General features: G+C 41.3%; 1 protein-coding gene across 9 annotated transcripts in view; it reads left to right on the top strand.

The window, feature by feature from the left end:
• Positions 1–14,020, top strand: part of MYO9A (myosin IXA) — a 183,346-nt gene that overhangs the window by 82,266 nt on the left and 87,060 nt on the right. For all 9 annotated transcript variants that reach the window (XR_012661610.1, XM_075099767.1, XM_075099768.1 and 6 more), the window contains one exon: positions 5,834–5,923. Coding sequence is in view for 8 of the 9 variants with exons in the window: in XM_075099767.1 (XP_074955868.1) it covers positions 5,834–5,923 (90 nt within the window). In the remaining variant the exon portion in view is untranslated. The remainder of the gene's footprint in view (positions 1–5,833; positions 5,924–14,020) is intronic.

Raw genomic sequence — 14,020 nt, 5'->3', positions numbered from 1 at the left:
AAGCTTTGAAGAAGAGAGTGACTTAGATGTGACGAAGTTCCAGGTTTTGGGTCTTTGCCCTGACTTTCTTCTGCAACATCTGCATGCCGTAAGGTATCGGGTTATTTTTTGCACATACACATATGAAATGATGCATCACTTGAGCCCTGTAGATCCAACAGCGGCTCAGTGTCATGGTCTGGTATAGCACAGAGCATGGATACCATGCTCACTCATAGATAGTGTCAACAATCTGTAAAAAAACCAACCAAACAAAAAAATGCCAACAACAACAACAAAAAAAAACCCAAACCAAAACCATAAATATATTTAACTTCACTGTTTTGAAAAAGCACTATCTGGTATAGCTGAGCAAAGTGATAGATTTCTGTTCATCTTGGTAATTTTTGCAAGCTAAATGATCCTATACAGCATAAAATGCTTGTTAATTAGATCAGGACAATGCAGATCTCAGGTATGATCCTGTGAAACACATCGCTGGGTTTGGGTAAGTGCTGTTGCTTGTTCTTAAAGTCACATTTATACGGTAATTTATCCATGGAATTGGAGACGTTGGTTGCCTCCAAGTGTAAAGTTTCTAATAGACCCACTCCACAGTCAGCTGAAATAAAGCCAACAATCTCATTTTCAGAAGAGACTTGGTTTCTCTTTCTGAAATGGTGGACCTTTGCAGACCTGAACAGATCTTTTGGCATTCTTCTTCAGTTTTGACCAAAATGAGGACTAAAAGGTTCAAACAGATTAAACATCATCAAAAAGAGCATCCATTGCACTTCATTTGTTAGTTAGCTATTTACAACTCTCCAAATTAAGTGTAGTGAATTCTTCTCAGCCAGAGACCAAAAATACTGGTTGAACCATTTAACACTCCAGTTTGTCTCATTGGAGTAGGGTTTTTTGTTTGGGTTTTGTTTTTTTCTTTTGTGGTCACTGAACAGTATACAGTTTTGCTTATCACACCATTGTTGCTGAAAATATGAATTGGCTTGAAAAAGCTATTAATCCCCTCTCTAGATCTTGGCATTACTAATGAAGACTGAAAAACCATCTCGGAATAAAAATAATATTAGCTGACAAATAGTTTAACTTCTTTTCATACAGCCACTGAGCGCTTGGCAGGGCGGTCTTGAGCATAACAAAATGATGCAAGAAACCAGCTCTGCTCTGATACTTGCAGGCAAAGATTTAGGGAGTGTTTTGGTTTGCGTGTTTTTTTCCCTAAATGACTCTCTGGATTTTAGTCAAAGATTTGACATGGAAAAGAAGGAAAAAAAATAAATCCAGCTGGACTTGGTGGAAAGGCTTTGAGAAGCAGTAGCTGAACTGGCCATCTCTGAGATCAGCCAAGAAGGGGGAATGCAGAGGTCCTCCTGCACAGCACCGATGGGGTGGTAGCCTTCATGGGGAGGAGAGGACCAAACAGCCTAGCTGAAATGAAAAAATGTAGGCAAAGCTAAGGTGTTCCCCCTCCAAAAGGAAAGTCTGGTCCAAATTATTGTGAGCTTAGCTGGTTTACATCGGAGCCTTGGAGCCTCTGAGGACAATGGGGGGAATTTCACTGCTGCAGCAGTTAATGCAACAACACTGAACAACTACCCTGCCTCTGTATAACGAGATTTGTGTTCCTATAAAATAAAGTTAATATACAGATTTTCTTTGAAGGAATCTCAGAGGAGATGATGATCTGCAATGGATTTCATTTTGCTTAGACACCACCAACCCTGTCCAATATGTTTTTGGTTTATTAAAACATTCAGACCAGCATTTGTTGAAAAAGAAAACTGCAATATAGGTTTTTGGCCAGACTCTGCAGATCATTGTTTCATTTACAGTAAGACCCTGAATCTTTTTTTTTTTTTTTTTTTTTTTTAAGAATAGACATAGCGTGTGGATTATGTGAGGCTTTTGGCAGGTTTTTCACGGCCTTCATTTAAACTTTGCTGTAATACTGTGCCGTAGCGTGATCTCAAGACTGCCTGATGGATCAAGCAGACGTGGAGTCTTGAGCAAGTGCTGCAAATATCACAGGTCCTCTGCAGAAATCACAGAGGATTGTGTAAAACTGTGGAAAACTTTTGTGTTTCTGGGGAAAAGCCTGACAGGCCCATCTGTGGGCTTATTAACAAAAGCAGTCTACTAGAAATGATCTAGTGTCAGTGGGCCTTGAGAGACTATTTTTTTTTCCATTAGAAGAGAAGGAACATTTTAATTGTGTATGTTTACTAATACTAGAAATTATTTGTGCAGATGGAGCATTGAGTAAGGAAGGCAAATTCTGTCTTTGCTCAATGGGGCATTTTATATTAAGTTTTTAGGCTTAGGTAACCAGCCTCAATGCAACTAAAGGTAAATATAAGTTTTCAAGTGTCCTATATTAGTTTTGCCAGAGCTCTTTTTTGCATTCATGATGTTAGCTTTTGGAACTAATGTCTACCTCCATGGGAGATTTATGTGCTCAAGTTCTTTTTCTACTTAAAAATTGTCTTCAGCTTCCCAGAGGGATCCCACAGACCCTTGTGTGATAAACATCTTGGAAAGTAATTGGGGGGCAAAAGGGGGGTGAGGATTATAAGGCAGCCAGTGCTTGCATCCAGCCTTCTTTTTGATCTGTTTTCTGAACAAATCCTGCAGATCATAGCATCACAGAATGGGTTGGGTTGGGAGGGACCTCCAAAGTTCCTCTAGTCCAAGTCCTCTGCAATGAGCAGGGACATCTTCATCTTCATCAGATGTGAAGCTCCAAGCCAGAACTCAAGTCAGATACCTTTCTGGTTGTTTGAAAGAAAGTCTGAAGAAAGGGTTCAGATCTCTTTCAAGAAGAACTGGTAGAAAACTGAATTTATTTTCTGTTACTCCACACCAAGCAGCTTTTGAATGAGCGCTCAACACTGTAATCCCTTTCTCAAATATGGGAGGAGAGACAAAAAGCAATGTTTTCTTACCTTCAAATTGGAAATATTTCATTTTTCTTCAGCTGTTATAACATAATACCCCAGCATTACTGGAGAAGCAATCTCCGCCTGCCTTGGCTCCAGCCCAGCCCTTGTGGGAGCCCACTGGCTGTCTGCTCCCTGCTGCGCTCCACTGACATTTGTAGCCATGTCAGCATTGCCAGTCATCCTTCGCTGGGTTTTAGAGCTCTAGTCATCCAGCCCTCTCAGCGTTGGTTCAAACTGCATGTGGCAGTGAAGTCTTAAATATGTATTTTGTCCCTGTAATTAAGATATAAACTCCTAGAGGCCATTTACCTCTTTTTTTTTCAAGAGGGAGAGCGGGACTTGCCCTCTAGCACCAGAATGCAAAAATCCATGAAACATGACTTAGAAGTGTAAATCCCAGGTCACAAAATAAAGAAATAAGTTGTGTTCTCTTTGCTAATCTGCTAGGATGGGTTTTGTCTCTATTTTAGTGTATCACGCTTACTGGAGGAGGAAGCATAGGATGTACGTGATGAGGAAGCTGCAAGTATCTCCATGCACCAGGTGTTCTTAGTCATTGGCATGTGCCAAGTTTATCTTTAGAAAACTCCTATGGCTCCTCATTGATATTAGGAGTCAGCTACCTTCCAGCTGTGACCTTAAATGAAAATTAGGATAATTTAGCTGTGCCCGTGGTGTTGACTCTCAGAGGTGATGAAGCAATCAAGATCAAGCTCCACTGGGTGGTAATTGCAGGCAGAGATGCAGGGAGATGCAGGGATTACATTCCCATCCTTGCCAAGTATGTTTTTCTATGAGAAAATGATTTGATGCCATCCCTCCAGGTCAGCTTGCAGGAGGTCTGTACATGAAGGATGCACATCTGCAGGACTCATCCATCAGGAGAGCAGAGGGAGAAGGAAACCAGGGTGAACATTAGATGGGGATGGTGAGGGACGGCATGGGTATTTGTTTAATCCATTTAAAATCCTTGTGTTTACTGACAAATTCGGGACTGGGAACCATTTATGTTGTTTAGGAATATTATATTGGGCTGTTTGGACTAGTAACCATCTGATACCCCTCTGCCTTGTTGCCTTTGATAATTAAAAAACAGCCAGCATTGCTGGCTGCAGGTTTGCAGTAACCCTGAAGTGGGACAACAGATGGTGTAAAACTCACTTTTGTTCCAAGCTGCACCATTGAGGGAGGGCAGCCAATGGTCCTGCAGTTGCAAGCTGCTGGAAAAGTGTCCACGTTTTGCCTGCAGAGCTGAAATTTTTAAAAATTGCCGTTTTGCTGAATGTAGAGGAATGGAAACCAAATATGAAAACTTGGGTGGATTTCCGGATGAACCAGAAGATTATTTTTTTCCACTGGATTTCAAAAGGTAAAGTCGGATCATAGGAACAGTGGGCTCTGGAGTATTACTTGAGGACTAATGAAACAAACCTCAAGGTGTTGACATTCAATTTCCAATGATACAGACCTTGCAGGTAGGTGAAGGTTGTATACAGGTGACTTTTTTTCTGCTTTCCACACCACAGCAACAAGTTCTAGTTAGTGGGTGTTGCAGGAAAAGTTAGTTATGTAAAAATGCACTGGAGTTTATCAGGGAGACTCCCACGACAGTATTCTTCATAGAAAGCAGGTTTCTTTGTACAGAACGGCATCATTACTGCGATGGTTTGTGAGATTTCTTAAGTTCCACTGACTCGTTTGCATTGCTCTTCATACTGATTACTGGATTAAACCAATAAGTCAAAGTCCATAAACCACTAAGTTTCCCATCATCTATGTCAAATTGTAAATGGTTTACCTGGGATAAAAACAGGTCCTTGGATGGCTTCAGAAATGGGGGTTTGGTGCTTCTAGTCTTCATCAGAGATGTTCTGAGCAGTTCTGTTGTCTGCCTGGAGTCAGTTAAGATAAGCAGCTTGTATAGACTTCAGTGCAGCTTCTCAAGTAAACATCTCCATATCAATCCATAGCTACTAACTCTGGGCTCAAAAGATTTTCACCCAGACTAACAATTTTCTTTTTTGGCATTGAAATTTATCAAAGAGCAATCAATGACTCAAAGTATTTAGGTCTAACTCATACATAAGCATATCACCATCTATTCTGGTAGGGAGGGCATGCTTCTGAATTTCTCCAGGGGATATCAAAATAAGAGGGGCTTGAAACTGGTCAGAAAAAAAGCTTTCTACCAACAATTTGTGGCAGGTACCGCTTAATTTGTAGGCACCATTTACCTATTTGCCGAAGTGTCTGCGTTTACACAACTGATTTTTTTTCTGCAAACTGGTTTCTGTTACAACGGATTGCAGATTGTTGCCTCGCTGGGAACTGGTGTCTTTAGGGAGTAAATATCGCGTGCAAATAGCAGCGTAAATATCAGGTATTTTTCAAAAGGTTTCCTCTAATTCCTCCCCACCATGGAAAACACCAAAAAACCCCCTCCACGTGGATATCCCTTAACCCGATGACACTATTTTTCTTATTTGTAGAGTAATTTGTATTATGTCACCTTGACAACACTAGAGAGTTGACTTATTTTACCAACAAAAAGTGAGGGAGTGAAGAGCTTCACTGAGAATGAAGGAAACCAACGGGAAACTGCTAGAAATGCGATGACTGAATGCAGAAAATCAGGTTTCCTTGAATACCGTGGTGTCTGATTTCTGATGCTGGATTTATGTGCTGAGTTGTCTCCTCCCAATGGCTAGCTTGTTCTTAGGCATTGAACATTAACTCTGCAAGGGCTGGCAAAAGTCTTTTAAATTTCTTTAAAAATTAAATAAACACTTTCATATATTTCATAAATCTATGAAAGTGTTTACACTTATTTTTTTTTTAATAGATTTAAAAAATTATTCCTAGAATTATCATTAACATGAAGATTTTTATTTTAGGTGAAAGAAGAGATGCTGTTTGAGGCCCTGGTTACGAGAAAGACAGTGACAGTAGGAGAGAAGCTGATCTTACCGTACAAACTAGCAGAGGTCTGTACATGATGCTTATTATTAAAAGGGCAACTTTTGGGATGGTTTTCAACGCCTGGAGATGTACACTCAGCTCCCATAGAGTTTCCTTTAGTTTTTATTTATTTATGTAAAAATAATATAGGAGAAGCTAATGTCTATGAATCTAGAAAATTATTGACTTCACCTTCTACACCCTTCCTGGAAAACAGGTTTGCACTTTATTCTGTGATAGTCTTTAACTGTTTTAATGACTTATGATTGTATAAGTGTTCTCCAAAGCAGAATTGTGCATTGCTGAGTATATGTGATACTAGCAGTGGTCTTCATATGTCGTTTTGTCAGCTGTAGCACTGATTCATCCCACAGCAGAGTGGTGACCTAAGACCTCCAGGAAAGTTTTGGTGGGGTCCTAAGTGCTTATGTTAGTCACAGTTCTTGTATGGGAGGAGCTGGAGATTCTCTGTAGGAGGTTCCCATTATCTTTTCTTCAGACCTCTCACAACCTGGCTCCTTGCTTGATGCTTTGGAACAGTCACACCTCGAACAGCCACTATCAAACTTGAGTGTAGTCTGCACTGCTGCTAACTGTGGGGCTGGCACTGCGTGAAATGTGTAACTTCTCTATTACAGTCTGTCTCAGGATTACAATGTCAGCAAACACATGTTTTATTTTTTTCTAAATATGGCCCGTGAAGAGAAAAACTTCTGTTTTCTTCATATATCCTCCAAAGTATATAAGCTCTAGTCTGCTGCAATACTTGTTTTTGCTGTTTCTGCATCTAGCATTCTTGTATCCATCCATTACACACACATCCCACACACACCCCCCCCAAGTTTAAGAATGTTGAGTGTGGGATCTCACCACACTTGGTCCCTTGGTTCCCCCTTGTTGCTGTACAGTTATATGAGAATTTGCAACATCTTGAGTAATGTCTCCAAGAGCAGTCTATTGTGTCGCAAGTAAGTAAGAACATGGTATGTTGTCAGGGGGGTCAGCTGTAGATACTTTGATTCCTTTTCTCCAGAAAAAAAAAAAAAAAAAAAAAATAAAAATCTTTTCTCCCCTTTTGAGATTGTGTGTTTAAGCTCAGTAACTTTACTGAGCTTTAATCTTTAAAAGTTAAGTGTTGCCTTTGTGCAAGGTTTGAATCTCCCCTAACAAATGGCACACAAGTGCTCTTACCGTATCTTGGTAATGGACTTATAATGGATGTCATATTTGTACTTTTCTCCTGCATCTTGGGCACAGACTTAAGAAATTGTTAGAAAAGTTAAAATGTAACTATAACCACTCTTCTGCTGGAGGTTACTTCCCAACAGCTGTGATCAGAGAATCACAGAATGGTTTGGGTTGGAAGGGACGTTTAGAGGTCATCTAGTCCAACCCCCCTGCAGTGAGCAGGGACATCTTCAACTAGATCAGGTTGCTCAGAGCCCTGTCCAACCTGACCTTGAATGTTTATAGGGATGGGGCATCTACTACCTCCCTGGGCAACCTGTTCCAGCGCTTCACCACCCTCTTTGTAAAAAAATTTCTTCCTTATATCCAGTCTAAATCTACCTTCCTTTAGTTTAAAACCATTGCCCCTTGTCCTGTCACAAGAGGCCTTGCTAATGAGGTTGCCCCCATCCTTCCTATGGTCCCCCTTTAAGTACTGGAAGGCCGCGATAAGGTCTCCCCGCAGCCTTTTCTTCTCCAGGCTGAACAACCCCAACTCTCTCAGCCTTTCTTCACAGGAGAGGTGCTCTAGCCCTCGGATCATTTTTGTGGCCCTCCTCTGGACCTGCTCCAACAGGTCCATGTCCTTCTGTGCTGAGGGCTCCAGAGCTGGAAGCAGCACTGCATATGGGGTCTCACCAGAGCAGAGCAGAGGGGCAGGATCACCTCCCTCGACCTGTTGGTCATGCTGCTTTTGATGTAGCCCAGGATATGGTTGACCTTCTGGGCTGCAAGAGCATATTGTTGGCTCATGTCCAGCTTTTCAGCCACCAGTACCCTGAGATCCTTCTCTGCAGGGCTGCTTTCAATCTCTTCATCCCCCAGCCTGTATTGATATCAGGGGTTGTCCTGACCAAAGTGCAGGACCTTGCACTTGGATGGTGGAACAACATGCAGCAATGTGCCTTCAACCACTTTACTGCACAACTTAGCAGGTTCAATTAAACTGTTTCTTCTAATATTTTAATCTGGGCCACCAGGTTTTGATTGAAACAGCTTTGAAACAGTTTTACCTACATGCTCCTTCTGTTGAAATCAAAGAGCCCCTCTTGCTACCTAAAACGGCTAAGCATGAATTTCTCAAGTGCTTTCCAAAATGTTTTTGGTGATGTCTCTGCACACGAGCCTCAGGTATTCACTTATAAAGGCTTGTCACCAAAATCTAGCACAATTAATGAAAGATTAGGCTGTGGTGATTGTGGTTTCTGGGGGGAGACAAAGGAGCACATGGTTCTGGTGGGAAAGGTTGATGTAATCTCTGTGATGAAATAATTTTGTAAGAAGCCATGAATTGTGTTAAGAAGAAATAGGCATTACCCATGCTTTTTATTCACTGTCCTTACAACATTAGCATCCTGACCACCAAATTTTCTGTGACAGTGACCTCTCTCTGGTAGCAGGTTCGCTACAGACTTGCTCATGCTTCACATACTAGAGCAGAATTTGAGATGCTGTAACTGGAACTTCACCATGATAAGAGCTCTTCTGGTCTTCCTCTGGCTTGGGAAGCAGGAGAGGTGACTTGGATTCAGATCCATCTGAATCAGGAAGGAAGAGTAGGATTAATTTGATATTTTGGGACTTTACAAAGATTACTGACGTCTGATAATTCCAGTTATGACTAATTGGACTGCTGGCACTGTTGGAAATCAATGGGCTGATTATTTTTCTGTGTGTTTTACAAAAGAGCATTATAGTTGGCTCAAATGGATGGAGTGATTGAGGTTTTGAGGATTTTCAGACATGACTGTTCCACCACGATTCCCTGTAGTCATAGGCAGCTGCTTTTCCTGACAGAGGGATGATGTACATAGCAGCTACTTTAATTTTCAGATGCTGAAATGCTTTGTTTTTTGCATAGCTTGTTGATACACTGAAAGTTTCAGAGAAGTTTGTCTGGAAAAGACTGTACTGCAGTGGCTCTCAAAAAAGGATTGTAAAAATGTCATTTTGGCACATGCTTGCTTTTTTACACCAAGAGCAGCAGCTTGGATCTACCAAGTCCCTTTCCAGGCTTTGAACAATTTTACGTAGGCAGCCTGCACAGTGTAGCTGTTATTAAAAGAAGAGCAAAAATTTGGCAAAAGAAGGAATTCTAAGAAATTTTATTTGGCTCTGAAACCTGTTGTCTAAACTGTGAGCAGAAATAGGAAATTATTGGGCTCTATGGGTGAAGTGGGAGTCTACCTCCAACATCACTGATGAGATAGCTCAGGATAGCAGGGAGAGTTCGTTATTGAAGAAGTTGTGTCTCCCCTGAGGGAGCCATTGGTTCTGTAGATGAGGTACTTACAGACCTGGGCTTCTTGGTTGTCTTCTAACTTGTTATGAATTTTGGGTTATTTGAAAGGAGAAGTATGGAGCTTTAATTTGAAATAAACATTCTTACATAAAAAGCCTTGAGGTCTTATGTTGGGATGGGTTCTTGAGCTTTGATGAGGTTCCTACATGCATCTACTCCATGCTAAAGAGACAGCTATCGTATTCAGTGCGGCTGCTTGGCCTTGCCCATAGTGGTTCAAGCATTGTTTCACTTTCTGTGCTCTGCACAAGGGCTGATGTTTACTAATCCCTTTCATCAAACAGTGTTGGAATATATATGGATCAACTCGACGTAGAAATACTTTCCATGAAATGGCAAATGTTAATGTGATCATGCTGTGATCAGTCTGGCTTCTGTGACACCTGTAACCTCAGGGGCCAGCTGTGACAATTGTCACCCCTGCTTAATAGTTTAGAGGAGATGCAGGTGGCCTGGAGTAATCCTTTCCTTCAGAGGTTTGGAGGCATCAGAGCAGAGTTTGGACTTTATTATATCGTCAAGCCTGTTCTCTTCCATTTTCCCGAGCCGTAGCCCCAGAAGCGCATGGAGAGGATGCCTTTGTTGGATTTGCAGTGATGCCACATTCCTCTCTGTCTGCATGCTTGCTTGCTGCGTTGTTATTGTATGCTGATTAGAAACACTGTCCTGTGGTTTGGGCTTTTTTTAAACAGTGGTTTGAGCGCTTGGCAACTCCTTCTTTGAAACATTCTCCTTTATGACAGTTATAAATTTATATCAGGCTCTCTTCCTGGGTTTGTTCTATTAATCTTCGCAGTAATTTATGTAAAACTAGATATTTTATTCTGACATACTTTGATGCTTGGGTAAAAGGTACTGTAAAATGTCCTTGTGGGGACAACTTGCAGTCAGACATCCCAGCAGCCTGAAGCCTACAGTGCTGAAGGAGACAGCTGCAATTAGCAACCATCTCCTTTCAGTTTATTCATATTGTTTACTTATCTTACATATCTTTACTTATGACTTTTACTGATGGCTTTGCCCCCATGAGTTGAGTGCCATTTTTAAGCTTTGCAGAAATGTTGGCTTGGTCAACTCTGTGTTTCTTTTGATAAGTCAAGAATTTTTGAGTCTCGCCTGCATACGGTTGTTTTGCTGGATGACCTTGGAGCATCTAAATCAGGTTAACAGGTTAAAATGTTATATTGAGGTCCGCCAAGAAGGTAGGACTCAAACAAAGCAAAAGCACTGCCCCCTGCCCCCTGTGTACCAGCAGTTGCCAGTGCCATCATCTTCAGCTGAGCAAGTTCTTCACGAGAAGTACAGATTTCACTTTACTTTTTTTCACCCAGGAGAGTGCAAGTTGTGTGATAGCACTTACTTGACCAGGGCCATAACCAGGATACAAATAATGTTGTGAACTGAGCTCTCATTTCAAGCTGTCTGCTATTTCTTGGTGTGTAGTCAGTTCCTGTCCTCAGAGTATTGCAAGGATTATGGAATGAGCTTGTGGTTCTTCAGGAAGACCCTGCAAAATGTAATGTGCCATCAGTTTTTTCTGATCATTCAGTAAATCATGGTGAGTTGTTAAGAGGTTGTGTCTGATCATGGTATTAACGTTTGAGTATGGCCCCACGTCACTGGAGCTACTGGTATTTCCGAAATTAAGGAGAGGCAGTTAAGGAGACACTTGGTTTTAAATGTAAAACTTGCCACTACTTTGTAGTACAGCTTTTCCTTGCTGTGGCACCAACGCTAAATGTGGGCTTTATTGTAGACCCCATGCATCTGCAGCCCTGCGGGGAGAGCTGCCTGTCTGCTCTTGGTCTGCATCTCCAGCACTTTTCGAAATTTAAATGAGCAAGAACACCACATCCATAAATAATGCTTATATTTACCTCTGGCAGCTGCCTCTTATCTTCAGAGCCACGCTGGCTTGTCTGCCGCAGAGCTGCCTCCTAGAATCATTCATTTTTCCTTTTATAGTAGCTGGATGGTATTTTAATGCAGTGTTTGAAATGACTGCATAATTTGGTCTAATGCTAAGGTTTAGGAGCTTTATGCTGTAGATAAACTTAGAAAAAAGGCTGCACGGATGTGAAAGGCTGCAGTTGTGTTCAGAGGTCTTGGTTTGTTGTCCAAAACAGCTGCCAAGGTCTTTATCAGGAGCGAGATGGTGTATTAATGGAGCTAGCAGCAGTTAATAGGTTTCCAGAGAAATCACAGTGTATTCGTGCAGGGTGAGGGCAGTATTTGGTAGCAGCAAGCTGGCCAAGTCCACTTCATTTAGCAAATAAAATGCAGTGGTAAGGACCCTTTGAGAAGGGAAGATTTGACTATGGGAGCAAAAGAGCCATCAGCGGTGTCTGAGGTGATTAGAGTATTCTGATTCAGATCTGTCTTGAATGTTGGGCATCTCTCTGCAGCCACAGTATTTTTCTTCCTAATAAGGTAAAATATAGCAGGCATGTACATGAAATAGGGAAAAATAGGATTTTAATGGTAGCAGAATAATAATGCACGCTGAGGGTTGCTGTCATCCTTCCCCAAGTGGCCCTCAACTTCAGATTCTGGGCATTTTTTTCATATATTATTACGTGCATTTTTGCAGTCATCCTACTGAGGTGGGAAAGTTGTATAAGCCACAATTCAGGTATTTGAAAGGAAAAAACCCAGATGCACTAAATATTAAGCAGCTTGACTGATGTTTGGTAGGAAAGATGCAGTTAATGCAGGAGCAGAGCTCTTTAATGAAATCTTTGTGGAGAGCTTTGGGGTTGTTTAAAATCTCTTGATCCTGCTTGTAATCTGAGCATCATCTTAAACCTAATCTGTGCAAGGAACTACCCTTCTGGGCCGCGTCTGTCTTCCTCCTTCTTCCTAAATAATTCAAAGAATTCAGGTTTCTTCCATCTGAGCTTACTGCAAGGCTCCAAGGCCATTAGTTCATGCCTTGACTAATACAGTCATATACCTCTCTCAAATCCATTCAGCATCTGGACTGGTGGTTCTCACTCCCTTTCCCATCACGCCAGAGATGAGCCCTGTGTCTGAGCTCCTCAGCCATCCCCACCTTGTTTCCATCCCATTTGTTCTGCTTGTCAGGCTGGCATCTGTCACCTGCTTTTCTGTTTTTCACCATTTTTTGCATTTTTTTTTTTTCCTGTGTTCTTTATCAGATGAGGAAAAACTTGTTATCAAAGTAAATACACCTGTTAGTGAATCCTCTTGTACATCCCTCCAGAAAACAGATTTCTCCATGATGCCTTCAATTAATTTAGTTCTGTTGGTATTTGTTACACAAATGACTTTGCAGAAGGACTTTGTTTTCACGGATCTTTATAATTGTCAGCCATTTGTCACCAAGGAGGTTTTATCCCTAAGGGTAAGTTAATGCATTAATTCACACTTTCAGAAGAAGTCTGATGTGAAATTGCCCAACAGAAGGGAAATGAAAGATGTGAGACAACTTCTTGGGCAACAAGTAACCTGATTCTTTCCTTCCTTTAATTTTGGGAAGCTATTTGGAGCTGGTCATTTGATGTGATGAGTGTCACCATAAATACAAGGTATTTAACTTAATGTGTATTCATAATTATAAGTGGAAAACGGCTATCTGGAAAACCAGAGGAACTGAAGGGGACTGAGTTGTATGTTCAGGGAGGTCCCTGCAAGCAGGTGTTGTAGAGCACAAAAAAAAGAGGCATGTTATTTCCTGCCCCCTTGGCACACTTCTGTATTGTGATATCAAGACCTGACATGCAAGCCTATTTTTTTTTTTAAGTCTCTCTGCACTGCCCTAAGCATCCCTGGTTCTTAGAGCCTGCTAAAACTCTATGTAATGCCAAGATATTTTGAAAATTTTTATTTGCAAGCTTTTATAGGATCTAATGTGCCATCATATGTTTGCTTAAATGGCTATATGCAATTTAGCAAATGAATCTTACATGCAGGTGGTTACATGGCCATGGAAGGACACCATTGAACTGTTCTGTGACGCTATGCCATCACCCAAATTGCAATTGAATCTGTGAAATGCTTTTTATTCTGCATAAATAAGTGCAGCTATAGGTCCATGTGAAATCAGCTAATGATTAGTTAGAAAAGCATTTATGTAATTCAGGCCAGATTTGCTAACCAAAAAATTTGGTCTCCTGAAAGTCTGCTATGTGCAGAAAAAAGCAGAGGGTAATAAGCATTGAACCATGTTTTTAGTGTGACAGTAAAGCAGGAGAAGACAGTCCAGGTCTTTTGTTCAAAAGACTGAAAAAAACCAAACAAACCATTTTGTGTTCAAAAAACATGTAGACGTGGCACTTGGGGACATGGTTTAGGAGGCCTGGTGGTGTTGGATTAATAGTTGGACTTGATGATCTTAGAGGTCTTTTCCAATCTTAATGATTCTATGATTTTGCTGAGGGCTGTGCAGCCTTGCTCTGTCCTTTCATTGTCTGAGATGTTCATCATCCCTGGGTCTGTGCTGACTCACTTAGAAAGTCCTTGGAGTGGAAGGGAAGTTGGGTTTGTGTCCTTTTGCTAAGTCTAGTAGAAGTCTAGTAAACACCAGCGTTGAGCTAGGCGGAGAAAGGGGAAGAGGAGGTAACCTTTCCCCAGG

Source organism: Phalacrocorax aristotelis, chromosome 7 (assembly GCF_949628215.1).
Source record: "Phalacrocorax aristotelis chromosome 7, bGulAri2.1, whole genome shotgun sequence".
NCBI classification, from domain to species: Eukaryota; Metazoa; Chordata; class Aves; order Suliformes; family Phalacrocoracidae; genus Phalacrocorax; species Phalacrocorax aristotelis.
This window is presented reverse-complemented; position numbering and strand designations above follow the sequence as displayed.